This window comes from Pholis gunnellus (assembly GCF_910591455.1).
Source record: "Pholis gunnellus genome assembly, chromosome: 14".
Taxonomy (NCBI): Eukaryota; Metazoa; Chordata; class Actinopteri; order Perciformes; family Pholidae; genus Pholis; species Pholis gunnellus.
The window spans coordinates 5,660,881-5,674,904 of record NC_136541.1 but is presented as its reverse complement, the minus strand read 5'-3'; the positions used below and the strand labels follow the sequence as shown (position 1 = coordinate 5,674,904).

Below are 14,024 nucleotides of genomic sequence, written 5' to 3'. Positions count from 1 at the left end.
CATTAATGTGTTTAATTCTTAACTGCATGTCTGTAGTTATGAAATGATGGCAATCTGATGATGATGATAAGATCGTCAGACAAATCATCTAATCAAAGAAATTACAACACTTTGTATTTATAATCAATTCAGCCTCCTTGGTGCGAGACGCAGCCCGGTGCCGTTAAATGACAGATGTCTGACGGACGCCACTGATGTAGCAATCCCTGAGCTGCGGCGGAGGGCCATCTCTTCAGGGGGAAAGCAATAATCCAATTAGCTCGACACCGACTTCAATTATCTGATTTAGTTTGTGGAATCGACTACGGGTCACGAAGAATCAATAAAGCCCTGGAAGTCTCTTTATTTAGACTCACAGTGACAAAGTGTTTATGTGGGTGTGACATTTCAAAGCACTGGTGGGGATTAAAAAAGAAAAATGTCCATTTGATGAAACCAAAATGGTCAACTTAAAAAGGAGCCTTAAAGTGACAGAGAATAAAAGCAAAAAAACAAAACAAGGAAGGAATGTTAAATTAAAAAACCAGCGTGATTAATTGGAATACATACAGTAAAAATCAATTTTCTTGTCCAATATAACTTGAGGTACAATAACTAATGCATTTGATTATAATTTGTGGCTCCCAGACTCAAATGTTGTTATACTTGTGTTTTCATCTTTAAAAAAAACAACAACCTGAACAAAGCTAATTATTCTGTTGGCTGCCCAGGCAATAAATTGGAGGCATTAAAACACTTTCATTATGGAGATTAAAAAAGCAACGGATGGCTGGTTTCTTAAACTGATGAGTATACAAGGGAAAACAAATCCAACTCTCCATGCATAGTAATGCACACGCGAGACATACTGTAGCCACTAAAGAGACAGAGGACAATGTGCAGCAGGAGGCTTTATGTTTGACACCGGTATTGTCATTACGTGCGGCTCCAGCACACCGATATTACTTTTTAATGCCGTCCAACAGTGTGGCAATTCAGCACCATAAGCCAAAGTGATTCTGCTCCATGTAAGCACGATGCCGAGGTCAAAGTGGTCTTTCTCAGAGACGGTAAATCTGAGCATGTACAACGTGTCAAAGGTATCACTGCCGTCTTGCAGGCAACCTGACATGATGAGCTTGTAAAAGGGCCATTAGCGCTTTCTGTTATCACTCAATGGGTGCAGTTAGCACATGGCTAGCAGAGGAGCGTTCACCTTGTCACATTAGCGTGAGCATTAACCTCCTGACCAGATCTATCTGTGAGCCCACAATCAACAAGTTCTCGCCAATTAGAAATAAATGAACGCAGCTCTGCCAGTGGGCGGACGAGGAGGAACACAATTTAAAGCCAACGGAGGAGCCAACTGTGAAGAATGAGCGAAATATGACTTTCCTTAATTAACGTGGCATAATAAAAAGGAAATTAAGAGCGTAATGGCCATAGAGCTGCAAAGAGGAAGGAACAGATAAAAAGATGCACATCTCCGTCCACCTTTTACGTGGATCATAAAAACTGTTCAGGAGCCTCAGATGTTGTTCATCAGATACTAAAAATACATTATTGCTTCAAGATACAGAAATGTACTCAAGTACTGAACTTAAGTACAGTTCTGATGTACATTTCATGCTACTTTGTACTTCAGCTATACTGCAGAAGAAAATATTGCTCTTTTTACACCACTATAATTACCTGACAGCTATAATTACTTTTCAGATTAAGATTTTTCAATAAACAAAACATGTACAATAAGCTAATAGAAAAAAAACATTAATTGTTAATGATTCCCAACAACAGCTGTGTCTGATTGAGGTCATCACTTTACAGATGTCTATGAGCTATGAGCTGTTTCAAGAGTGATTTCATCCTAAAACTTCTCAGATGGTTTAATTGAAATATAAACTGTTAAAAATAAGGACTCAAAGAGGTCAACTTATCAAAATACTATCAGATGTGTCATGTGACACACTGGAGGGGGCCCTACCCTCAGGACTAAATGTATTAAGTACCACCTCAACAATAAAATTACATAATGTTATATATATATATATATATATCTAGAAATATTGATTTAAGATATTGATTTGATGATACTTCTGTGCAGTTAAGTAAGTGGTGGGGCTGCACCCTCTTAGTCGATTAGTCGACTAATCAGTTGCTTTGGTCTTAGTTGACTAAGATCTCTTTAGTGATTTTTTAATGCTTTTTCATGCTGAATGACGCATTTTCAAGAAATGTTTTAGCACATCTCTGGCAAACACAAGATTAAAAGTGGTGCTTTTGTTTGAAACTCAGTTTTACAGATCTGTCGACAAAATCGTTGTTCAACTAAGAATTTATTTTGTTGAGAATGGCCTTAATAAGTAGGGTTTTGATTTTCGGTCTTTTACGCGATGGAGTATTTTTAAATTGTTTTATTCATACTTGAGTAAGGGATCGGCTTACTTCTTCCACCACTGACTGGCTGCCATTGAAAGCAAAAGTTGTTCATCAAATTTAAAAACCTCTAAAAAGGTGTTCGTCTGACCTGAAAATCAAAAGTGGGACCTGAAAGAAAAGGGAGTGACCCGAGGACGATGATTCCTCTACTGCTGTGTGTACGTGCAGCAGATGCACCGCCGAGGAACCTGTGGACCAGATTAGCACCTCGGGGGGTTTTGGTGCTCTGAGCCCAGCTGTGCTTTCTGTGCGGCACAGAGCAACGCGGCATCTATTCTGTCTAAGCCTCTCTAAGACCTCTGGAGACCGGTGTGACGAACCCTTAGAGAGGACTTAGCCAACACTCCTCAGCCTTGAGGACTCCCTTTTTTTCCCCCCTCTCCATCCATTTGTGTGAACACTTTGGCTGAAATGACGACGAGGTGCACAAGGTGAGCTATTGTTTTGGTGTGCGGGACGCGTTGTGTCGTATGCGTGCACCAGGCAGTCACTTAAAGAAGTGCTTGCCGTTCCCGTGAATTAACGAGCAGTTGGGAAGAACAGGCCAAGGCGGTGCCATCTGTAAATGTCACAGGCACTGCTTGCTCATTTTACACATCATTAAAGCCAATATTCCTAACCTGTATCAGAGCAATCAGGAGCAGGCCATTACTGCGACAGGGGCCCCAGGGGAACCACGACCAAACTCAGAAAGAGGAGGACGGGGAGGGAGCGAGAGAGATAGAGCACACGCTTTATCTATCTGACACACACACACACATGCACTCACGCTCGTGTGTACACACATACTTCTACGTGCACACTCTCAAACAAACAAGGAGCACACCTTCCAACAATAAACAAACACATGAAATCAGCACCAATACCACTACCACGCTAATAGCTAGTGCATTTAACAACAGAGCAGAATGAAAACAGGGCCAATTATACATGTATCTGTGGGCAGTGTGTACGGAGCCCAAATGAGAATCTTGTTATTCCTTTCCCTCCATACTGTGGCGCTCAGAAAGCTAAGCCATTACAAGAGTGGAGGCTCCAGGGACAGCTTTCGGAAATGAGAGCGAGTCGGGGAGTGACAAAACAAAGTATTGAGATAAACACCCACCATTAGCACAGGCAGTTAAACCTCCATTTCCTAATCCTCAGCTGGACTCCAGAGGATATTAACCCTTAGTTTCCCAAGGTGCAGGACAATAGCAGAGTGGATTAAGTTGGACTGACAATATATTACTTAACGCAGTTTTTTTGATCAACTATCGATGCGTTTTAATTTGTAGTTTGGCCGCAGAAAGACCACGACCGCTTGTTCCAGTCAATCTGTTAGATGAGCCCAGAACAACAAGACTTGTCTTCTCTAAACCTGCAGTATTTATGGAGTGTAAGACAGCCAACAGTCAATAAAGAAAACCAAGAGCAGGAAAAGATTAATAAAAGTCATTAATAACAAATTAAAGATGAAAGGAAACCTGATAACTGGTTACATTAGCATCATTGTTAAAGGTGCTAGATTCATTTTCAGAGCATATCGATTGCCTCTACACGGCTCTCATGGCGGCTCAGCTGGCAGCTGGAAGCTAACAGTGCTAACAGTGCTAACAGTGCAAACAACGTCAACAGTACCGACAGTGTTTACCTTGGGGGGGGAAGAGAGAGACATGAGATGTGTCACATGGGTCATACCACTGCCCCGCCCCCTTAGGGTCCTGAGTCTATTAGCTCAAATGGGAGACGTGAACGTGAACACTGACTGTGGAGTAAAAGAATCGGTCATAATCTAAGCAAATATTGGAAGTATTTCTTAAATACATCATACAAACATAACCCAATCTACTTTCATCCAGCCCGGCTATGTCAACGAAGCAAAGAGAAGCTGTGATTAAGGCCCACAGAGGGAGAGCTTCATTCTCTGCTCAGGTAGACATTACTCTACTATATACATAGCTATCTTTACATAGCTAATAAGCTGTTTGATGCTTTATTAATAACACTGAATGTGGCAAAGAGAACCCTTGAGGAGCTAAATGATCTCTACACCTTTAAGCCTGTAGTCTTGTTAGTTCAGACGGTTCAACGTCAATGCAAACTGGTTTTTGGAAAGAAGTCTTATTACTTTAAAGAACACAGAATGGCCAGTTGGGATTATTGCAGCTAATTCTTCACTGTCCAATTACTAGTGACCATGCCATTGATCCCAGTTTACCCACATTATTAAGTTAAAACATGTAATATATGCATGAATCTATAGTCAGCAAACATTCCACCAGTGTTCACTTTACTACACGAATGCATTTGAGTCAAGATTTTGTTCCGATTGAGCAAATAGAGAGTCTAGAGTTCTACTTTTTCATTTCCACTGATTTCCAGAGGGCAGGTTGCATCCATCCCTTTAGGATTCTGTTGGAAATTTAGGAGTCCACTTTCTTGACACGTGAAAAAAATAAACTTCCTATCCTGTGCTAATCGCTAATACCATCCAGTGGAAGAGTCCTTTCAATCAATTTAGATTCTATCAATTTAAAATGCAAAATAAAACTACTTAATTAAAATCCATTGTTGAATCTTTCATTAAATAAGAGGTTATTAACCAATTTAAGATTGTAGTTTGTCCAAAATAAATTGCCCCCAGTCCCTCTGTTGCAAACACAATGCTCTGCAGCACATTACAGCTTAAGAGTGACACATCATGCAGTGCCAGTAATGCTTCCTTCAGTCCGTTATCCTCTTTTAGGACTGTAGGCTAAAAGTAAAGTTTGAACCGGTTTGGTTTGATTCGTTGTCCGTCTAGAAAATTGCTTGACGTGGATGTAAAGAAGCACTTTAACGCCTTCTTTACATTAAAAGCATTCAGGCAAAACACGTAGCTCTCGTTGATTTCTGTGACCTTAGCGAAAGTAAATATCGTCGTCCGCAAACCTGGAAGAATCGGGAGCCTCTCGTCACAACTCCCCTCCATCCCTGCACCTCCCTTTCTGCTCACATTGGACAAACTAAAAAACCCCAAAACAATGAGCATTTGATACACTTTCTTTAAAAGAGAAATACATTAATGATGCTCCCTGACAGTCTGCATTAATCAGAGGGGGCTCCCCCTGAACACAACTCTTTATCGGCCATCGATTTTCCAGTGGGTTTATGGCGAGCGACACACCGAGAGAGCTCGTCGCTGGGCGGCTGCTGGGAAACACATTACGGGGCTGTCAGTTGTCTCGCCATGCATCCTGCATCATTCTTTAAGCACATGAGAAGTTCATTACACCACACAGCTCTGACAGTGCATAGGATATTAGAGACTGTGTCCATTGTGCATATCTTTGGTGGAAGTGTAGCACCGTAGACATAACAGGGGATTCAAACATAAACCAAATACGGTTTTAAATTGATTAGGAAAAAAAAAAGAAAAAACAGCTTTACATTGATTTGAAATAAATGCATTTTTAAATCTAATGCACAGGGTTCAAATGTGATTTTTAAGCTCTTGGCTCGCCTAACGCCTCTTTGAACGTTTGCAGAAAATATATGTCTGTGCAATTACTGTCAGTCATTTATTTGAGTTTATAAAAGATGTATAAGATTGTCTCCCACTTCAGCGGCCATGGAGAAGAGTACCGTGGTACAATATTTGGAAATGATGGTGCAGCAACAGTTTCTCCAGGCTCCCTCCTACATCCTACACGTCCAATGTTGACCAAAATGATTTCTCACCTTAAGACGTGCGCGCTGTTTTGATTTATGACGCTTCACAGCTACTAAAATTCAATTTCAGCCTGCATTGCACGCTTCTGATTGCCCCGTAAATGAGATAAACTGATAGCAATTTATTCAAGGATCCCACCTCTCCTCTGCTTTTCCTCTCCTCTCCTCTCTCCTCTGTTCTTTCAACAGGAGACACAACTCACATCCCAGACTTGGGTGAATCCAATATTTAAGATGATACGTCTGTATTCCAGAGCATTCAGCAGAACAGACAAGGTGATGCTAATGGAAAACCTCGCAGAGAACAATGAATGAGATAGAAAACAATGTGCGTGTTTGATGACGTGAGAAACATTCAGAATCTGCCTCCTCCTGTCTGATTACTCTTAGATTTCCTCCTCGGGAAGTCCAGGAGTCATCCGACATCATCTATTCCTGTGTGGGGCGCTCATCGGGGAGATTTTGATGATGTTTGATAATGCCAGCCATTAAGGAGCTAGGTCCCATTAAGAGCCAAGTAATGTCAAATAAAACAGAAGCAATGGACTCTACACTTGGAAACTGCTGTATGCTTCTGTGCATACAACTGCCAAATGAAAGAAAAATGATCAGATCCGAGTTTCACTTCTGATCATTCACGTGACCACATAGCACTCCAACAACAAAAACAGCACCACTTATCGCACAGCACTTATCTGCGAGATGCTGATGATGTTCCCTCTGAACAACAATGTGGTCAAGAGACCCATTCAGAGTTTCAAGAGAAGCTGTCAGAGACCATGATAAAAAAGTATAATGATTATAAATGCCAAGCCCCATTTAGGAGGCGTCAATGCCATTGTTGTTGTTATCCAGCGTATCAATCTTGTTGATTGATCATCCCGCTCCGGTGACATCGGTTTTATGGCCTCTGAAATGCGTCCCAGTGTTTTCACAATGCCATCCAATTAGGGTACTCCATTCATCATTGGTCCGGAGAATCATTATTAATTGGGTGGAGAGCCGACTGCCACTCCCCTGCTGAGGAGGGCCACGGCTTCTGGAGATCAGGCCGCTCAGACTACGCTAAAATAAAAATGGGGGCCGAGAGTGTGCACCGTGCGGGGGGGGAGGGGGGGGCACACAGAGATACCAAACTACACACCTTTATGTGCCTCATATGCCTAGTCAATCACAATATAGAAGCTCTTTTAAAATCAATAACAAACAAAGTTTCGGTTAAATTCCATATATGTACTAATTTTGTATTAACTTGACCTGCCAGATGGTTCGTTACACAGAACCATCTGAGAAGCTGCCATTGGAAACTGTTAGGAAAAGGGCAGGCACTTTAAAAAAAAAAAAAGAAGAAAACTTGGCAAGTGATTGGATGAACTGTCTGTCAATCAAACTATCACCGAAGAGTGAAAACACACACTCTCTGCCTGCTTATGACAGTCTACCACTTCCTTTAACCTGCCAGTTAGGAGCTTCCCTGGGAGGACGTTAACACTCAGGTTTGAGCTTTTCCCAACCAAATCCCACCCACCTCTGTGTAAGCACACAGTCCCACCAATAGGAGTCCCTCGTGCGTCTCTTAGGATGTGATCCCTCTCTGGCTTCCCAACAGCAAAAAAAGAGCCGATTGTGTTGGTTGGTAAGCACCACCAATTTTGCACACTGACAAAGTGGCTGAAACATCTGTGGGTTTTACTCCTTTGTGCTGCACATAGAAACGAAATTAATTATAGTTATTATATTATTAATTATCTGGTAAGTGAACTCGGGTCTCTGCAGGTTTCCATCCAAATTTAGTGCAAATTTTTACTGAATTTCCAGAAAATCAGCAACAGAAAATGCAAATGAAGTGCACGTTTACATCCACCTCGGCTATGCGGGCATTAGGAGTTGGTTCTTCAAGATAAATAGTTGGTGGCTCTCATTTCTCACTCAGGTGCCACTAAACCATTGCAGAAGAAGAGCGCGTAGCCAGATGAAAGAGCGGTGGTCAAACCTCAAACGGTGGAAAACAATACAGAAAATGTGATGGAAAGATGACATTTTTATATTTTCAGTCTCTGCAGCATTGTGATCGTGCCGTACCTTCATTGCCTGCAGATAAGCCGTCTGGCTTTGTGATGCCCGTGCTCTTTTTCCGTCTGTGTTTCTTGCGGTTGGCGTGTGGCGAAGGAGGCGGCTCAAGTTTAGGACTCGTGGCGCTGCCCACAAAGGAACTCGCAGGATCACTCATCCCATTGGCTGAAAAAAACACAGGAGGTGGAAAAACAATTATTATTCTGTATGTTAAAATTTTTGTCTTTCAGTTTAATAATCACTGCCCATGTAGGTAAGTTTGAGTTTCACTGTCACAGCTTCAGCTTATATACAGTTCCACACTAACTCCACAAAACACACCAAACAAACTGTGATCCAGCAGGATTCTCTCATGAAGTCAAGTAGTTATAGAAAACTCTTTCAATGCACCTGCTCCATTGTTGGGTCATCGTGACAAATCATTTTTGAAGTTTTCAACACTTTATTAAGGCTGATTTACCAGCATGTAGAAAACTACGCTAAAAAAAACCTTTAAGAAGATTTTATAATGGACGTAACGAGCAGTCACAAACATGACATCTTGGATTCAACTATTATACTTCTCAGAGTTTATGAAACTAGTTAAGAAACTATATGGAATTTGACAAATACAGTAGACAAAAGCTTTTGTCTAACTTAAAATTAAGGGAAACAATGAAATGAAGAAAATTAATATTAATATTTATTGCCATGATGAACCATAATATAAAGATAATGAACTGCAGAAGATGGATGAAGAGCATCCAAGAGAGTCCAATTTAAAAATAAAAATGATTTGATGAAATATCAACTCGAAATTGCTCTGGCAGAGTGCTGTAGCATCACGCTGGCTCTTTTCTGTGCTTAATGAGGACCGTTGATTAGTCCACTATTAATTGTATTCATTGCTCTCAGCTGAAGCTGCAAAGACCAGTATGAAGACGGAAACGTAAGACAAAAAACAACACCAAGTATAAAATGGAGACAGATTTGAAAAATGGGAAACCATGCCTTTCAAAATAAACTAAGCTGGCAGCTTCAATTTAACTTATTCAAGTCATAAAATGTACGATTATGTATCGAATGTTTGAACGCATGAATCATTGTGAAATGACACCGAGCTATGAATAATGAATGACATTAGGAGCTTTATTGAAATGCATCATGCAAAGCAGAGGCTCGTCACATCCTCAAAATGTGTCCACGAGCGGTGAGAGTTAAGAGGCGCCTGTGATCGCTCCAAAAGTAACCGCGGTGGCTCCGGCTTTAGATAGAGTGAAGGACAGGTAAGGGGCTATCCGTGAACAAATGGTTACCTAAGTTAGCCCGCGGCAAAGCTCTCTATACGACCGTCTGAGAGTGACAGGGGGCTAAGAGCCGGCTTTGTTTCTTGTAAGTGATTTTATAAATGTGATATTAACCTGTGCTACCGTTGGGCAAAGGGATAGGAGGGATGGGCCGAGAGGAGGGGGTTGTCAGCTTGCCATCTTTCTGATTTCCTGACATTTGACATCACTTTCCCTTCTTTCCCCCTCCGGATGCCATTATGAATCTGGGAGCGGGGGCCAGGGCCCTTGGGGAAGCAGGGAGGGAGGGCCGGTAGATGGGCCCCATATTGCTCTCCCCTTTACCACCCTGTGTGGTGCTGGCAGCCTCCTCCATTGTCTCCCATCAAAAGCTCATTGTAGTGTGGCAAACTCCATTCATTTCCCTGTGCACCGTCCCAGCCCCAGGGGTGGAGTGCAGGAGGACAAGGGGCTCAGGGATTATTGCTGTTGTCGTTGCCAGTTGCACATGCTATAATGTGCGGCACTGTGCCATTAGCCAGTGTACAACATTAGGCCTAATTCGGTCATTACCTTTGGGGAGATGGGGCTGTCTTGGAGGAGTAAGATGGGCTCAGCGGGGGATTGAAGATGCTAACGTGGGGGGGGGGGGGGGGGGGGGGGGGGAGCTCTCGGCCGGGGGATGCATTGTTTGAGCACGGGCGAAACATAGGAGGCACCTGAGACACACAATGTTATGTCTGCACTCCACTTAGAGATTCATCTAGATGAGAGCTGATGTATACAAACAACCATGTCATTACAAGGGGGGGGGGGGGGGGGGGGGGGGGGGACGTTCATAACTACTGGTATCTTTAATTTGATATAAAATAAGTGACCATCCTTAGAAGTAGTAATAAGCATAAATAGTGAAGTGCTACTTGGAAAATAACAATATTGTCTCTTGCGCCATCACATTAATAAACATAACATTGGTGCTTGTGCTGGACTACATACATTAAGTAAGCTCTCTGGTGTTTTGAATGGCAGCACGCAGCCACACATGTAGCAGCTCCTCGTCGAGGCGTCTGTTTCAATTTCCCTGCTCTCTTACAACAGCCCCCCTGAGACGAGTCATTAGCTGGCTCAGACAGCTGGGGGCACAGGGGTCCTCCATGTGCCCCCCCCCCCCCCCCCCCCCCCCCATCCCCCCTCCTCCTCCTCCTCCCACCCTCTGCTTCCTCCTCCCTCTCCATCCCAGCGTCTGTCCCGCCAGCACAGCTCCGTATGGCGGGTGGAAGACTCGAGCTCCGACCTGCCTCCGACGTGACAGCCAGCATTTGTTTAATGTCGCTTGAGGTTAAAGGGGAGGGCTGCCCCTCGGGGGCCCCAACCGTGTCATAAACACCTCTAATTATCAATTTCTGCCCCTAATGTTGTGGAAAATGACCCTGGCCCTGCTCATCCGGCAACCCCTGCACCTGAAACATACACGGGGTAACGCACCTCCCTTTGTTTGCACCAATAAGGCTTTAAGAAGTCTGCACCAAGAAAGGTATAGGAGCAGAGAATGGATCAAACCGCAGTACACTTCACTGAGCAACAATATCAAAGCACCTGAAACCTAATGGTTTTATATAATGTAAAGGCTCCTGGCTTTAAGCGGTTCTCAGCTCTAAACTGTGCATGACTGGTAGATTATAGTTCTTAAATTGAGAATTATGAAGTTAGAACCGGACTGATTCCACAAGCAGAGTATTCACGGTGGCATTATTAGCTAGCTGTTAGTGTGTATGAGGGCCATCAGGACCAAGCTGGGTAATGAAGCACACTGGGGATCAGGAGTCTCTTTCCCACTCAGCCAATATCACCTGGGCAGCCGAATAGGTATCAGTCTAACCTGTGATTACAGCGTATTACACTCCCACTATGGAGATGACAGTTTAAACGCGCTCCAGGTTGAAGACTATGGGTGAGACAAAGAGGGGGCCGCTAACAGCTTCCTGCCTTTACCAATGCCACACTGAGAATGAATGAGAATGAAAAAAGGGTGAGAGAGAGAGGCAGAGAAGGGGGATGTAGAGGAGAGAGGGGGGGGGGGGGGAGTCATTTCATTGTTATTCAAGAGGCTCCGGGTGAGGAGCACTATGATTCCGCCAGGCCCCTTGACATGGCAGCCCTGCCTGTCCTCAATCAAAGCCAACGGCTGCAATTAATGGCAAAAATTAGAAACAATCACCGCCTCCCCCTTATTATCCTCAATTAGAGCGTACTAATCAAGGCCTGATCGCGCTCTGCTGCTCTCTCCAAACTAAATGTCAAACTTCATTACGGCCTAGCGTAGAAATCAAACGCCCCACATGCTATCACCCTCACATCGGGAGGCCAAGGTATAAAACACAGTGCCACAGGAAAAGGCTATCCGTGCATTAACTACCTGTGTCCTGATATGCAAAGTTGGAGGAGAAATAGCACTTACATATAAATTACCACATAGCAGAGCAGGTAATCGCAGCATTAAAGTCTTGGAGGACGAAAAGAAAGAAGAAAAAAAAAAAAGCAGCGGTGAAAACTTTTCATGGAGGGCTGTGCAATATGGACGATGAGATACTTAGTGCAGAATTATCAACATGCAACTTAGTATTAAAGCTCACGAGGTGAAAAGTTAAAATGTTGCTCTTCTCATTTGGGCTGCGACCAACAATTATTTTCAAGGACAAATCTCCTGATTATTTTCTCAATTAATGTGATTTTTCTATAAAACGCAGTAAAAAAGTAAAGAATTATGGTTTCCTAGTTCCTAAAATGGCATTTTTTTTTTCCAATTGCTGATTTTGTCAGGCAGACAATCTAAAACACACAAGATTTTCAATTTACGATCATATATGACAAAGAAACGCAACAAAATCCTCATGTTTGAGAAGCTGAAAACTGAATGAATTCATCGATTTTCAAAATTGTAACTGATTTATTTTTCGTTGATCTTTTAAATCAATGTCAACTCCCCACTCAGTCAATTGTTTGTGTTTTAATTGAATATATTCCTTTATTTTGAATTCCATTTTGGACAGATTTGTAGCATAATTTCACTTGTTATATTTTTTTGGCCATGAGATCAGTGAACCAATACATCTCTCTTCTACCAACAGGATCATATTGAATTAATTATTGAACCCGTGGCGAGCACTGATCTACGGTAATCTCTTGCCTTTGGAGACGTGACATTACTCACACTTTGACCATGACTTAAGTTGTTGTCATCAGCGAGCCCATCACGTCGCTCAGACGACTGTTGGAGCCTCTTGCTTTTAATTCAGGCTCAAAGATTGAGGCGTACGAAGGAGAGCGGGATCTAAACAAGCACCCGGCGCATTAAGAATGGGTGTCTTTATGAATGCAAGCAATAGAAAAAAATTGGGCCGGGATTTAATCAAAAATCTGCGCTCAATATTCAAGAGACGCTACTGCCTCTGCTTCTGCCTTTGCTCAATAGGTTTACAAATGAGGACATTCTTTAAATAATATGGAAATGGTTACCTGGCTAAGACGCATTCATTCTCCAGTGAATCATCAATCTGCTGTTTTTGCATCTCAGAATCACATTTTATGTTAACCTGCAACCTTCACCAAGGATAATGGAGTGATTGGGCCAGGTTCAAGTCAATTCAAATGGCAAAACATGAGCACGCTTCACTGTGGAACAACCCTCTATTGATTATTGAAGGCACATTAGGATGAAAGATAAGAGGGCCGCATTTCAATCAAGTTTTTTGTTTTCTGATAGTCCAGTCACACTTTACACTACAGACGCATCCTGCTGCCGTAATTCGGATTCTCAAGTTGTGACACAAAAACAAGATATTTTCCGAGAAAGTTTTTCAGCCACAGAGATGTTGCTTCTGGAGTACATTACGAGCCTTAAACTGTCTGCACTGACTATGCACTGATTACAGAGGCACTCCTTCCCAAGGACGAGCAACATATCTATCATTTGACGCAATGTTTCTGCTATTATTTTCAGCTCATTTGCCTCATTCGAGCTCATTTGTGGTTACCTTAAGAGTAGCATGAAAATAATTGAAGAAAACAGAATAAAGGAGCAAAGTGTGGATCTGATTTAGTTGAAGACTGGATGCTGGTTAATGAGCTATGTTAATATCGAGGGCTTCTCAGTTTACCAAACGTGAAAATGGGAAAATTCCAGGCCTCCTTATTTTCTCGACACAACGTTTAGGAATTATTTGTCCTCTGCAGAAGCGTCAAACGCCGAACGCACATTCACAAACATCCAGTATGAAGCCTTTTTTTTTTCTCTCCTCCCACACACACACTCCGTGGAAATAAATCTCACATGCAAACAGCAACCCACACACACACAAGAAAAATAAAAAAAATCAGCGAGAACGCACGCACGCACATACACAACACACACTCATTTATTTGAGGACCCCACGAATCTAAGTAATTCTGCTTTGGGCATGCTGCTGATGGGAGACGGGGGTAGGGGGTGATGGAAGTGCCTGCGTCCAGGCAGAATTGATCGTTTGGCAGCTCCAAATGAGAGACAGGCTTGTCTGCGGAACCACGAGGGCCGTG

General features: G+C 42.7%; 1 protein-coding gene across 2 annotated transcripts in view; it reads right to left on the bottom strand.

The window, feature by feature from the left end:
• agap3 (ArfGAP with GTPase domain, ankyrin repeat and PH domain 3) overlaps positions 1-14,024 on the bottom strand; it is a gene marked incomplete at both ends in the record, with an annotated part of 111,145 nt that overhangs the window by 17,566 nt on the left and 79,555 nt on the right. For both annotated transcript variants that reach the window (XM_079172847.1, XM_079172846.1), the window contains one exon: positions 8,194-8,349. In XM_079172847.1, the coding sequence (XP_079028973.1) occupies positions 8,194-8,349 (156 nt within the window). The remainder of the gene's footprint in view (positions 1-8,193; positions 8,350-14,024) is intronic.